We start from the raw sequence: 14,541 nt of genomic DNA on the forward strand, positions 1-14,541 counted from the left end.
ATTATGTGTGAGAATCCAGTAAAGATAACAAGAATTTATTTCAAACACTGAAAGATAAGTTATGTTTGATCATTTGTACGGAATGGATGTTCTCTGGAGTGATCCTAACCATCAGAATAGCTGTACACCACATTAAATTTGAAAAGGTTGTTACTTTGACCCAGATGCTACTGCCAGATTGTTGTAGCATTATAATTTGAAACTGCTCATCAGATCTCACCAATGCAAATAGGATGATTATAAAAATCTCTAAGAACTGAAAGAACTACCAGCAGAAAGTTATCTAAGGATGTTAGCTTTATCCACACTCTTATCTCTTGCTGCCCTATTTGTCACATGCTTCAGCTTTTATCTCATTTATTTAAAAATGCATTTCATTTAAAAATAATCAATAGAGGACCAGACCAACCCCCTTAAAAAAGGTCAAGGTGTAGTCCATGCAATCTTTTCCTTTTTAGTTTAAATATACATCTTTGTCTTGTTTTCTTTTTACCCATTGTTTATTCTCTTAAACCTCTCCTCTAAGGAGAAAACCAAATATTTAAATAAAACATATTTAAATGCATTGCATACAAATGAGGTTACCTTGAAAGGACTACCTTTTTTTTGCCTCAGAGCCAGCCTTCTTGTCATGTTATTGTACACATTAAAGAAACTGATTTTGTGACATTATGCATATCCTGAAAGAGACTGTGATATCTGCCCGAGTTTTTATACCAAAGCTAGGAAGAAGCTTACTCCTAGAATATGGATTTATATGCAGGCTGTGATTTCTGCATACAATTAACAAATCTTGTTTGTATATGCCAGGTGTTCACCATGGTCCAGACTAGGGAACCAATGCCATGTAGGTCAGTAGTTTTATTGTAAAGCTATAGTAACAGAAATTTGTACTTCTAAATGCACTTCTCTCCTCCCTCTTTTATCTTCCTGTGAGCTAGGCAGGGACTTGTCTGAGATATTTACTTTCGCCATCTGGGATAAGGCCCCTTTTATCTGATCATTGCCTTGATAGTGGCTCCTTTTCATGTCCTTCAAGGCCATTCTCACTTCCCTCTACAGAATATGACTTTCTCACTGGCTATGAGATAAATCTAGCTAAACACCAGCCCCTTGGAACACCCAGACTCCCATCACTCGAGAGATTAGATTAACCCCAATACTGCTGGCCTTTTGCAAGGCCTCCCAATCTTTTCCTTTATGTGGACCCATGCGCTATCATATAAGGCTTTTAATAACTCCAACATAGAATGTGACAACAGGCCCTGAAGTTGGTGCTTGTGGATGCTCCAAAATTAAATTAAAAAAACAATAATGAACTGTGAACTGTCACAAGATTATGGTGCTCCCATCTGTAATCTTGCAAAAGTTTGGCAAAAATACAATTGTGATTTCCAGCAAGAATATCCTGTTATGAAATCTAATACTCTCATAAGGTTTAGCTATTTAAAAAAATATTTTCCTTTTGTCATTACCAAAGGGATTATTTGCACGCATTGTGGATCACTATGGTTAGGAAGCACTCATCTAAAGACCACCTGGCATCCTTTTATTATTTTGTTTACAATAATATTAGTGGAGCTTAGGTTTGCTAACACAGACTTTCACTGTAAGCCTATATGATTGTATCTACACAAAGAATGGCCTTGTAATTACTCCTCAGCAGCCCTCTATGCTATACTTTGACAGGACATGTATTACAGTTGGAATAGAGAGAAGATTAGCATGCCAATGCACACAGATGGCATGCAAATTTATGGATTGTTTCATATTACTTTCAATGTTAAGTTTATTTTAACTTTTACTCTGGACATATTATTGTATTTTATAATTGTTGTAAAGTGCAAGAGTGATATGGCACATATATTATGTATGTGTGTTTACACCAATGCACAAATACATATATAACAAACTGCTTTTATAAGGAATATTAGCATGATTTTATAAATACCTTAATATAAAATTATTTCATTCCAACACTTGCACTAAGCAAAAGAAATGAAATCCTCATGTTTTCTTTTAAAAAGATTAATCTTTTAAAGATTAATCACAGAAGATCCCCTGGGAACAGAAGGAGGAATGAAATCACTCTAATAGTAAGAATGTAATGTATTCTAACAGGTTGGTTGGTTTGCTATGTACAGTCATAGTGAAAAGACAAACACAAATGTAAAACAACCACATCTTTTAATAGAAAGCAATAAACATGCAAATAGCAGGTATAGAAATTTATTTGAACCAATGTTTTTACTATTAGGTAAGTTATTTTAACATTGATCCAAGCTCCCACATTTGCAAGTTAAGGGAAAATATTGCACTTTGCATTGTCTAGCACTCCTCATACATGGCAAAACATTTTAAAAACATTTTGCGTTTTTAACTTGCACACTCTCATAAGTCATGCACACACATTCAAAAATCAGAATGTTAGATTACCCAAAGCAAAACCTTAAAATTGCACTAAAGCTTTGTAAGGAAAAATATAATTCACGAGTTATACAAATTTCATGACATTTTGTTGTTTCCAGAAAATAGCCAATTACTCTTCATCTTCATTTTCATTTTCTTGGCCAGACCCTTCAGATCTGTCACCTTCCAGCCGGTCTATGAGATATAAAAGCAATATTTTAAAGACAAAAGTATACTTACAGTCATTTTTAAATGGAATATAACGTACATTTATTTTATAAATATTTCTACAAATATCAGAAAGAAAATGCAAGAATAAAAATATGAAAAGTTTTCCTAATTTAAAGTAGTGCCCTAATAGAATCTATTACCCAAATATAAAATTCTGTTAAATGGTTGGGTCCTACTGGCAAAAGGAAGCTTGCATGTACAGTGGCCTTTATGCTTACATTTATAAGTATCCAAGAAGAGGAGGATGCAATAAAAGAAATTAAGAAAGTGTGCCTCATAAGAAAGCGTGTCTGGAGTGATCTTACCTGCTCGTATGTGATTCAAAGATGCCAACATCCTTAACATAAAAGAAGCTGGAACAGTAATTGTGTTTCTAGTTTCTTCCAGCATTAATTCATTTCGAGTTATAACCTACAAAGGAGTAGAATAGCAATTAAACAAGAATTTAATAGAGAGTTGTTTTCTTGGCCAATTATATATAATAGTGTAACTATTATATTAATACACAATGATTTTGTCTCAGTAATGGCTCATAATTAGCAAACAAATCTTGCCAATTTGAATTTCGAATGATGTACAACCACTGAAACAAATTGTTAACTGCTAAAGTTTTACATATACTTTAATGATATCTCAATTCATAATCCACCTCCATATTATCCTAAGGTTAACATGATCTTTTTAGGGTAATGCAGCTATGAAAATAGGAAAGGTGAAAGGTAAAAAGTTCCCCTCACACATACATGCCAGTGGTTCCCGAGTCTAGGGCGAGGTGCTCATCTCCATTTCAAAGCCAAAGAGCCAGCGCTGTCAGAAGACGTCTCCGTGGTCATGTGGCCAGCATGACTCAACGCCAAAGGCGCACGGAACACTGTTACCTTCCCACCAAAGGTGGTCCCTATTTTTCTACTTGGATTGTTTTCGAACTGCTAGGTTGGCAGAAGCTGGGACAAGTAATGGGAGCTCACCCCGTTACGCGGCACTAGGGATTCGAACCACTGAACTGTCAACCTTTTGATTGACAAGCTCAGCGTCTTATCCACTAAGCCACCGCGTCCCTCCTATGAAAATAGTACTTCTTTCTAAATTATAGATATTAGAGATGCAACAGGTTAATTTGCTCAAATATGGATAACTTAATTTGAAAAAGAATTATCACTTTTATCATAGGTTTAATATTAGAGCAAAAGCACATCTTACCTCATCAGCAAGTTTCCGATTAAAAATCTTGGATTCTTCTAGTGGTGACCAGATTTTTATATCATAATCAATACCTGATGAAGCTAAAACTAAACAATTGTTTAGAAATATATTAAAAAACAGTGTAAAGCTTTGTAAATATAAATAACATTTCACAGTACTCTGCTACATTCACTGGTGAGTTGCTACCAGTTTGCCCGGATCGGGCGAACCAGTAGCGGCAGCAGAAAGCTCCGCCCACCCACCCGAACGTCTCTGCGCATGCGCAAAGCATCGCGCACACATGCAAGCATCCACAAGCAAACCAGTAGCAACGGGATTTGAAACCCACTACTGGCTCCATCATTAGCTATAGATAGCCCTTGACTTACAACCATTCCTTTAGTGACTGTTTGAAATTACAATGGCACTGAAAAAGTGACTTATGAGTGTTTTTCCCTATGGTCATGTGATCAAAATTCATATGCTTGGCAACTGGCATGTATTTATAATGGTTGCAGTGTCCCAGAGTCATATGATCACTTTTTGCAACTTCTGCCAGGCAAAAAAATGGGGAAGCCAGATTCATTTAACAACCATGTTACTAACTTAACAACTGCTTTATTCATTTAACAACTGTGGCAAGAAAGGTTGTAAAATGGGACAAAATTCACTTAACTGTCTTGCTTAACAATGGAAATTTTGGGCTCAATTGTGATCGTAAGTCAAGGACTACCCACATGTTAAAGTTTTTTTTTAAAAAATTCACTAAGATAGATAAGCTATCCCTATCCTGCAATATCCTTCAAGATATGGAAAGATATATTATTCAAAAAACAAAGAATAGGAAGATATTACATATTAACAAATATGCAAATACCTTGATACAGAAACATTTTTTTTAAATCTAAGGAATAACTGAAGTAAATGTAGTCAATAGCGTAGCAAAGAAAATTTACCTGGCAAATTTGCATCCTTTCCGAACAACTGGCTCTCAGACTTAATAACAAGTTTATTTAATTTAATTAAAAAGGTTGTTTAATTAAAGAATTTTTATTTGATTTATTTGCTTTTTTTAACAATTAAATTGTTTAAATAAAATTATTAATTTCTATACAGCCCAAATCTCCAGTTTAAGTGCCCTTACTCTCCTTTAATCCCCTGTATTCTGAAACTAACAGAATTGCAACTATATTTACAATTTACTTTATATTATATATAAAGTAAGAAAATATTTAAGAAAAACATTGGAAACAATGATGATGAAGGCTAATTTAAGGCAAAAGTTTAAATCAAAATATCCTAAACGGTTAAACTGACTAGTTGCTACCCTTTTAAAAATATTTCTACATTATCTGTTCAAATAAAACTGTGGAGTTAGCATGGTATCTATAACTGAGCATTGTAATATGGGAAGGGTAATAACCAGGGGTAGTCAACCTTTTTATACCTACCGCCCACTTTTGTATCTCTGTTAGTAGTAAAATTTTCTAACCGCCCACCGGTTCCACAGTAATGCACCGTGTATCGTCTTCTGCACATGCCCCTTGAACATCGTGGATTGGGTTGGGGGGCGCCGCTACCAGCTCTGCTTGTCTGTTACAGCTGGCTGGTGTGGGGGGAGATGCGCGAGCTATTCTGGGACAAGGCTCTTTTGTTTGCAATCGCACTATTGCGCCATTTAGTTTCACTTAGGTAACGTGAACTAAACTTATGCACGGGCGATACAAATAATATATTTTCAGAAATTTAAATTGTCACGGGGAATTTTATGAAAACCTAATGAAAATGTTTTTTTAAATAATGCAATGAAAAGTTTTTAAAAAGTCAATAAAATTTTTAAAAAAAGGAAAGTGCTTCAGTATCGGACAAAACCTCTACTGCCCACCATGAAAGCTGGAACGCCCACTAGTGGGCAGTAGGGACCAAGTTGACTACCACTGGTAATAACTAATCAGTTTAATCATTTAGGATATTTTGAATAAGAGTTAAACTTTAGCCCTAAATTAGGCTTCATCAGAAGGATTCTATGTAATTGAATACAGAATAAGACCTATATCCTCTCATAGAGGCACATTCCTTCCGGGTAGCTATAACGCTGTCATAACTTGTAACTATAGTCACAATGAATGTCGCATCTAGGAGAAAGATTATAATTCTGCCCATATATTTAATTTTATTATTTTTAAGTGTTTGGTTAATTTTTGTATGCTTTGTTGAAGCTAAGTATACTTCTTTACTATTTCAGGGAGGAGTTGTTTATCCAACTTTAGAATTCTTCAAGGAAGAGGTATCCTTTACATTTTTTAGCACTGCTTAACTATTTTGTAAAGTCTCTGGTTGACTTCAGTTACTCCAATGAAGACTGTGCTTTCCACTTTTTAAACCACAGAACACTTTTATATTCATGATGGCAAATTAAAATATGAAAAATATGAAAAAACCAAAAACCATTGGTTTTCCATTTTGGCTGAGTATCAGTCTATTGTCTTTTGAAATAGGGTCCTGATGGATTGTAGCACAAGGTAGGATTTGCAATTCATGGAATAGGGGCAAAGGTGCATTTTCCTCACACCAGTTAAGAGAAGTAAAGACAAAAACAGAATGAAATATAATAAGGACTTTTTTTTTGGTAGAAAAGGTGATATTTCAGTCACAGGCTTCTATTTAGTGTGTGTGGAAATGACAACACAAAGTACAACTACAGGTAGTTCTTGACCAAATTTCTGTTGCTAAATGAAACATTTGTTAAGTGAATTTTGCTCCATTTTATGACCATTCTTGCCACAGTTAGGTGAATCACAGCAGTTGTTAAGTTAGAAACATGGTTATGAATCATGCTTCCCCATTGACTTTGCTTGTCAGAAGGTCACAAAAGGTGATAACATGACCCTAGGACACTGCAACCATCATAAATATGAGGCAACTGCCAAGTGTTTGAATTGTATGAAAAATGGTCACATATCACTTTTTTCAGTGTCTTTGTAACTTCACACGGTCACTAAACAAACTGTTGTAAGTCAAGGTCTACCTGTAATGTTCATGCTTCAAATGTCAGGATGCAAGAAGATGAATCGGGATTGGGATTATCTTTTCATCATTTTTGCACCAGCCAACTTTATAAGGGATTCCCTACGAGGTATCTATGGAATTGTCTTTTACAGATGGAGACAGTCTTACTTGGATCAAATGGATGTGGCTGCAGACAGTTCACTACATGATTATCTGCTTCCAGCAGCATAAGGTGCTCAGCAGTATGTCGATCCCAGATGAAGATGTGTCCACAATCTGATCCACTCATTACAAAGTTAGAACCCCAGAAATTGGCTTCTTTTATCTACGGGTAAATCAATACAACAATTGAGGCACTTTATTTTTATGTTTAAGAAGCATCATTGAGAAACCTGAACAAGAAAGCATTCAATCTGTTCTCTAAATCAGAGACCCGCAGGGCGTGAACAGAGGCTTGTTAATTCTCATTAGCAGAAAGGAAAGCTCTCACATTTAATGTTTAGATAATTACAATTTATTATGACTAAATCTAGAAAAATTTATACAGACAAATAAAATTATTTTTGTTTAAGTAGCTTGGATTATGCTTGGAAAATAAATATAATATTAAAAAGCAAAAACAAAAGTCTGCTGCATTTGTATTTTATATCTTTATATAATTATAGCATCAACTTGCTATCATCAGACACAAAGCCAGATATAACAATCCAGTTGATGCAGCACAGAAATATTTTGAATCAATTTGGAACAGTCAATCCAATATCAGTAAATATAACATTTAGGCAGTAAGCACAACTTTTAAAAGGCCAATGAAAATTTTGTTCATTTCAGAAGAAATTTCCAAAAAGTGATAGGCTTAATTAAAAGGAAGCTGAAGAGGTGTCATATATGTTTTAAAACATAGAGATTATTTTAAAATGCAACAGAATAATAGAGTGTCAAACACAGTATAGAGGAAGTATTTCCAGATAGGTGAATCATTTCAGCAATCACTAAAGGAAAAACAGTTTAACTTCGATCAGAACTAAATTATATAAATAATTGAATCTGCCCATTGTGTGGGCAAACTACACTATAGCTGAAGGACACAAATGGTCACGTGATCAAATAATAACTATGCTATATAGATTATTTCACCAAACAATAAAAGAAATACTGTATTGCACCTGACATTTAAATAAGTATTCTGAATTACATAATTTTAGAAAAAAACTTTTCTCTTTTGTAAAGAAGATTAACACCTGCATGCATGGAGAATAATTATTCTTTTGGTGAGCAGTAAATTCTGAGTGCAGATCTACTGGTCAATGACTTGAAAGAAACTTTTAAAAAAAATTTAACATGTCACAACTTACTCTAGTCACTGGTTTAGCATCTATAGCTTTTAGCACTTTTAAAAAAGTATTCTTAATTTTTTTCCAGTGGTTTTCCATATCTGTCTTCATGGAATGATTGTTACTGATTTTCCTGTAAAATTAGCAAGGGCAAATCTAATCCATTATTTTTTATTAAGATTATTTCCTACCCAAATGATGACATCTATACATAAAGCAGCTTATGATATTTGTCAGGAACGAATATAAAAAAAAGGTGCCCATTGCTTGAACCTAATTCCTGGTAACTACACTAACACAGAAATAGGTTGATACTGCCTTTTTCTGGGATTTTTTTTTCCCTCAGTGTAGCGTACGGCATCTGAAATATTCAGATGGTCTTCCAGGTCCAACCTTGACTTACTTCTGAGATGAAATTTAGCTAGAATTGCCAGCTGGTAAGGTAAAATTAAATAATTTATCATAAATATACAACATCTACAATAAGTTTAGAAAAGTGACGACATTATTATCTGCATATACCAGAATATTACCATGCTTTTTTCCCTTTTATATTACAAGGTTTATTTAATAAATAAACCAGATATTAGTGCTTTGAGAAAAACCTCTCAAAAACCTCTCAGGAAGATAGTAATAGCAATTATTAAAATATTTATTATTTAATGTTCATTATTTAACAATAAAGTAACAAATAACTTTATTATTAAATAATAATTTCTAAACAAGATAGTATAGCAATATATTTAGCAGAAATGAGGTACCATTGTCCGTGAGTTCCGATGACCTTTATAAACCATTTTTATTAAAGGGCGTCTAATATTTAGTGTTTCTAATTCTTCCATTTCCTTTCTTTCTTTTCTTCGTCTGAAAAGTTCCTGGATGCGAGCAACAGCAGATCGTCTGTAGATTATGAACAGAAAGACTAATATTATTAGAAAGTTACATAATAGCCTCATTTTATGGACAGAAAGCTGGTATTTTCAGTTACATAGTAACTGGTTACCCTGCCTTCCCACTGACATAGAAAAAGAACATTCTGCAGCATCTAGAAATAGACAAGACAGTAAATCATTAACCAAAGGAATCCTATGGTCACTTGTAAGTAAATTTTGAAACAAAATAACAATGTTAGATACGAGCATCTAATAGATGAACCCTAGAAAACTCTGTAAAAGCTTAAGGAAATAAATAACTAAAGCATGGCCCAACATTGAGATAATGAAGAATGTCTATATGTGAGAATGTTATATAAAGAGTAGAACACTATCCTTCACCAATAGTCACCATATAGGGAAAGTGAGGCAATGGAAAGAGGTGTATTGAATATGTATGCCTGAAAAACAATGTTGTCTTGTAATATGGAAAATGAATACTTAGGACAGTGATGGCAAACCTTTTTGGCACCAAGTGCCGAAAAGGAAGCATGCATGTGCGGCTACCAAATGCCGAAAAGAGAGTGTGTGCTCGTCTGGGCCACGACCAGGAAGAGGAGTTGCCCAGGGAGCATGTGCGCATAGAAAAATTTACTTCCAATTTCTGGCGCGCGCATGTGTGCCGGCCGGCAAGTCTTCCAGTTACTGCCATGCATGCATACACGCCTATCAGCTGGCCAGCACGCATGCGCACAGAACAGCTCTTCCAGTTTCCGGCCCTGCCGTATGCACAAAGGTCAGCTGATCATTGCCTGGAAGAGGAACAGCTGACGCCACGCGTGCCAGGCAATATGGCTCCACGTGCCACCCCAGGCAGGCATGCCATAGGTTTGCCATCACGGACTTAGGATATCTCTGTTCTTAAACTGGGGATAATTACCAAATTAGGGTGGATAATTTGGGCACATTGTGAAGATAATGGGGCAATTTTTAATTGCTTGTTGTGATTTGAGGATTCAGTTTGGGATTGCTGAGTTGCTTGTGTAAAACCAGAGTACATAAACTTTTGGGGGTGGGTGGGGTAATGACATTGTTTGATATTGTTTGGAAGTAGCTGAGTTGAATGATTTTAGGATTGGGGGGGAAAGGAAAAAGAAAAAAAAATAATTCTGAACTAGAAAAGGGCACATCATACTGGAGGTAGTTAATAGATTGAGATAAGACCCTACCTCCTGCCTGTGAACATCTTGCTCCTTCTTTGCAATCTTTGTTAATTCTTTAGTCAATTTTAGTCTTAATATTGTTTTAATGTTTCATCTTGTTGCTTTTATTGGTTATAAGTTGCCTAAAGTCACCTCTACACAAGATGAACGGCATGATAGACAGATAGACAAATAGGGCAGTATGGGCTATTGGAATGTACCTTTTTGCAGTTTCTGCAGAACCCCAAAATATTACACCAGTGAAACTGAGCAACAAATTGCAAAACAAGCACAATGGTATTTCCTCCTGAATCCCCCCTCAGCCCCAGCCAGTAATAATTAAGTGCAGATTTCGCATATTTGTTCAGTACATTTGTCTCATGTTATTTGTATTCTGTTCAAACTTGACATGCTTTCTTTAACTTCTTCCTAATTTAATCCAATTTCACTGCAATTTCAAACATACACATGTATTTCATTCTAATCACATAAAGTTATCAGATATTCTAAATGTTTGCCAGTAAAACTTATTTAAATTAAAGATTCAACATGCGCACTCAAAATATTTGTTTTCAAGGTCTCATTCTCTGGTACTCTGAAGATTTCTCTAAAATTTTGTTTTTGTTTTTAAATTTATCTTAAAAGATACCTTCATCACCTATTAATGTGGTTTTAAACTATAGAGCCTGAATGTATATATGCATCAATGGCCCTGCAAAAAATATTAATATATAGTTTAGGATAAGGATGAAAAAGAAGTGGAAGAGTTCCTCCATTTCTTCTTCACCCATACCTGAGGAAAAATGTCCAAGCAATTTAAAGGAGACAAAACCAAGTCAAGATGACACGGATTCTGACTTGAAGATGTAGATGTTGCATCCAAGCCAGAGCCACCTTGTTCCCCAAAATAATGACGCCTATGAATAAAGGACTAGACAGAGACAAAATAGATGAACTCTCCCAAATATATGGATAAACAGTGACGCAATGACGACTTTGCCAAAGCCAACTTTTGTAATCAGGGCTACTACATACAGTAGACTCAGCTACTCCTGGACAGAAGTTGAGGAAATCTGGAGCCCAATCTCTTTACCTGAATGCTTCAAGCTGTACCATACCTGCTATCAGGAATCTCTGACCTGTTTGCCTGGATGATGTTACAGTTCTTATCCTCTCTGTATTTTTATCAGATGGCAGGAATTAACTAGGCTTAAAGTTTTTGTGGAATATGTTATGTATTTAGTATGCATCAAGTCAAGACAATAGGTAACTATATACCTCCAAACCTTCTTTAGTAATCAACTGTCCTATCATCTGAAGCAAATTGTACAGATTTTCCAGCTTTTAGCATGTGGCTAGGAACCAAAGACACATATGCTTATATTTTCTATATAACTTTAAACCCCCCAAAGTTTAAAAAGCAGTTTGGACATTAAATTATGAACAGTCTAAATTGAAATTTTTAAATAATGCATAGCTAATAAGCTAATTTTTGAATTTTCAGAAGTTTGAAGATAGAGATATTTTCTAAGAATAAATTTAATAATATTAAATGCTAAATCTCAATGTATACTCATTTGGTTCCCACCTCACATTTTATAGTTATTCTAAATTTTGTCTACTATTACTGTTGGAAAACAACATTAAACAGATCAATCAAAACAAATTAATTCAAACTCATATTAGCAGTGGTTCATGCAAAATATGCTGTGCTTAAAATGGGAAATAGAAAGGCTGAATTTGGTTTTCACTATGTGAAAACCTATGTGATACAATCATCTCCAATAAATGATATTAATAAAGTTATTAAAACTGTACACATTTTCTTCTTACTATTCCTGGGCACAACATGCAGCTAAATCATTGCTCCGTAACATCCTTTATATGTAGTTTAGTAGATTTAAAACAGGTAATATAACCACTAGCATAGTTAGATACTGCACCAATCATTTTTTTAAAAATTGAATTGTTTATAGAATGGGAATTTTGAATTACCTCATTATTCTATCACCTACTGCTGTTCCTCTGATATATCTAGCAAAAGGAATAACAGCTAAAGTCATTCAAGAAAAAATGTTATATGAAATATTTTTAAAGAAAAAAAACTGCATTCTCAGGCTAACTTATTCATTTGACTTCAATGTTCATTTTACTCTAAGTATTAATAATTGATTTTTTTCTTATTGGGCCCAGAAGCAACACATTTTCCTGTAAAATCACCATTAATTCTTCAGTACCTATGTTGTTTTCAAATACATAATTTGTGTTCAAAATAAAAAGTGGAAGAAAACATTTTTGCTTTGCATTTAATAGTGACAATTAACAGAGAATCACTGTAGAAAAACCTTGTTACTATTACAGCAATCTAGGTCCCGAGATGACTTCATTTTAAATCTTTTAGCAGTGTGCTTAAATCCTATTGCTCTTGAAGAATTCAGTCATTAGGCTGGGTATGGCAGATCTCCTGATCAGATTATGGATGTGTCTTATAAATCCAACAGAAAAAAGAACTGGAATTGTAATCATAAATGAAAGAGCTAAATATTGCGATACCAAACTGCAACAAATAATAACTAATAATAACTAATGAATAATTCTATCCCTAAAATGGATATCAGTCTACAGACAAAAAAGGTGCTGATTCGGGATGAGGAAATTGTAAAGATTCAGCAGTTGAGTGCCTTGATGATAAAAAAGGAAAAGAAAAACTGGGTTTTCTACCATATACCTTTCCCCAGTTATCTCCATTATAGTTTTACTTATCTTGATACAAAAAGTTGGTATTCTGGCCACCTTTTTGATGCTCTGAAAAGGAACATGGGGTCAATTGAGATCTATATTGAATTCATAGATCTGAATGACTGAACCAGAAAGCTATAGCAAAACCAAATATTGCTTTTAAAAATCAATACTGGGTTTCTCAATTCTTCTGAAACATGCACATGTATGTGAATAACATACAACTTAAATTCATACCAATTTTTAGTGGACAATAAATCAAAAGATTCTAAAACAGAATTTGTTAATGCATTGGGACTTTTCAAAACAAAATTAAAAATAACATTAATTTAAATGTTGATGTAGTATCACTTTTTATATAGCTCTGTAATAATGAAATGCTATGTTGCAAAGAAACATTTTATTTCCATTGTATATCAAGACATAAGTGTGATTTTATTTAGTGCTATTATGCAGGTGTCCACAGGGGTGGGGATATGAAACTAAACGATTCACAGTATTTTGCAAACTCTACCAATTTCATATGTGTGCCATGACACTGTGCAACTATGAAAGGAAGGAGCTTGCATCATGAAATTATATCCTGATAGGAATAAAAATCTATGTTTTAATGACTCTAAAATTTGGCATTATTATTTGAGGCTGCAATTCTAAATACGCTTTAATTGAAATAGAGTATTCCCTTCAAAGCCATCAGAATGCAAACTTTTCTGTATTTTTGTATGGCCCATACAACATATATTAAACAAAAATGCTGAAAAGTGATAGCATGGTTTCACAATACACCAAGTTAGGAAAAATTGCAATATATTAGAGTAAGCACTGAGCAGGGTTACATTAACATGGTTAAAAAAGAATACATTCTTCTTCTCATCAAATCTACACAAAACAAACCTGGCATCACTAGCATCACATAACCCAATCTCGTGGTCTTTTAGACATCCCAAAAATGTTTGGTACAGCCTCTGAATTAGAATATTATTCCATTCTGAGCAAATTTAAAAAATATTTAAAAATAATTTTTCTATTTAGTAAATTATAGACACTGTAAATGCTGGTCTGTGACAATAATAAAAGGACTGAATTATAGATAAAGTATCTTTTCTTCTAATCATAACGCATAATAGAGCTTATTTGTTCCAAACCTCCTCATTTTAGAATCTTTTTTTAATAAATCAGAGAAAATGAAATCCCTGAAAGACATGAAAAAGATTTAGGAGCATTTGCTGTTAGAAATTTTAAAAGTCAACTTGATTGTTTGTAGGAAAATGGCAACGTATTTTTATTTAGAGAAAAATATAAAAATACGGAACAAAAGCTCCCTCACTATGTATGTGTACATCTGCATAATGTGTTTCTGATGCCATTAGGTAAAAATATACATATGCATGTTCGCCAGTCTATTCTCTACCACCCAAAGGTTTGCACAAAAGAAGAAACTTTATCAGATATTCTATTTTGATCAGGCTTCAAGTCACAACATTTGAGGCGAGACAGCCAGTGTGGTGCAGATGTTAAGGACATTAAAGGCACTACAGAAACGCAGATTCAAATCTGCAGTCA

General features: G+C 34.1%; 1 protein-coding gene across 1 annotated transcript in view; it reads right to left on the bottom strand.

Moving 5' to 3' along the window:
• Positions 1 to 666: 666 nt before the first annotated feature.
• DCAF6 (DDB1 and CUL4 associated factor 6) overlaps positions 667 to 14,541 on the bottom strand; it is a 71,727-nt gene continuing 57,852 nt past the window's right edge. Inside the window, exons 16-21 of the mRNA XM_058185516.1 lie at positions 12,235 to 12,273; positions 8,927 to 9,065; positions 7,000 to 7,156; positions 3,841 to 3,929; positions 2,946 to 3,051; positions 667 to 2,604 (exon numbers count right to left, since the gene is read on the bottom strand). Of these exons, the coding sequence (XP_058041499.1) occupies positions 2,540 to 2,604; positions 2,946 to 3,051; positions 3,841 to 3,929; positions 7,000 to 7,156; positions 8,927 to 9,065; positions 12,235 to 12,273 (595 nt within the window). The 3' untranslated portion in view covers positions 667 to 2,539. The remainder of the gene's footprint in view (positions 2,605 to 2,945; positions 3,052 to 3,840; positions 3,930 to 6,999; positions 7,157 to 8,926; positions 9,066 to 12,234; positions 12,274 to 14,541) is intronic.

The sequence above is a fragment of the Ahaetulla prasina genome, chromosome 5, assembly GCF_028640845.1.
Source record: "Ahaetulla prasina isolate Xishuangbanna chromosome 5, ASM2864084v1, whole genome shotgun sequence".
Lineage (NCBI taxonomy): Eukaryota > Metazoa > Chordata > Lepidosauria > Squamata > Colubridae > Ahaetulla > Ahaetulla prasina.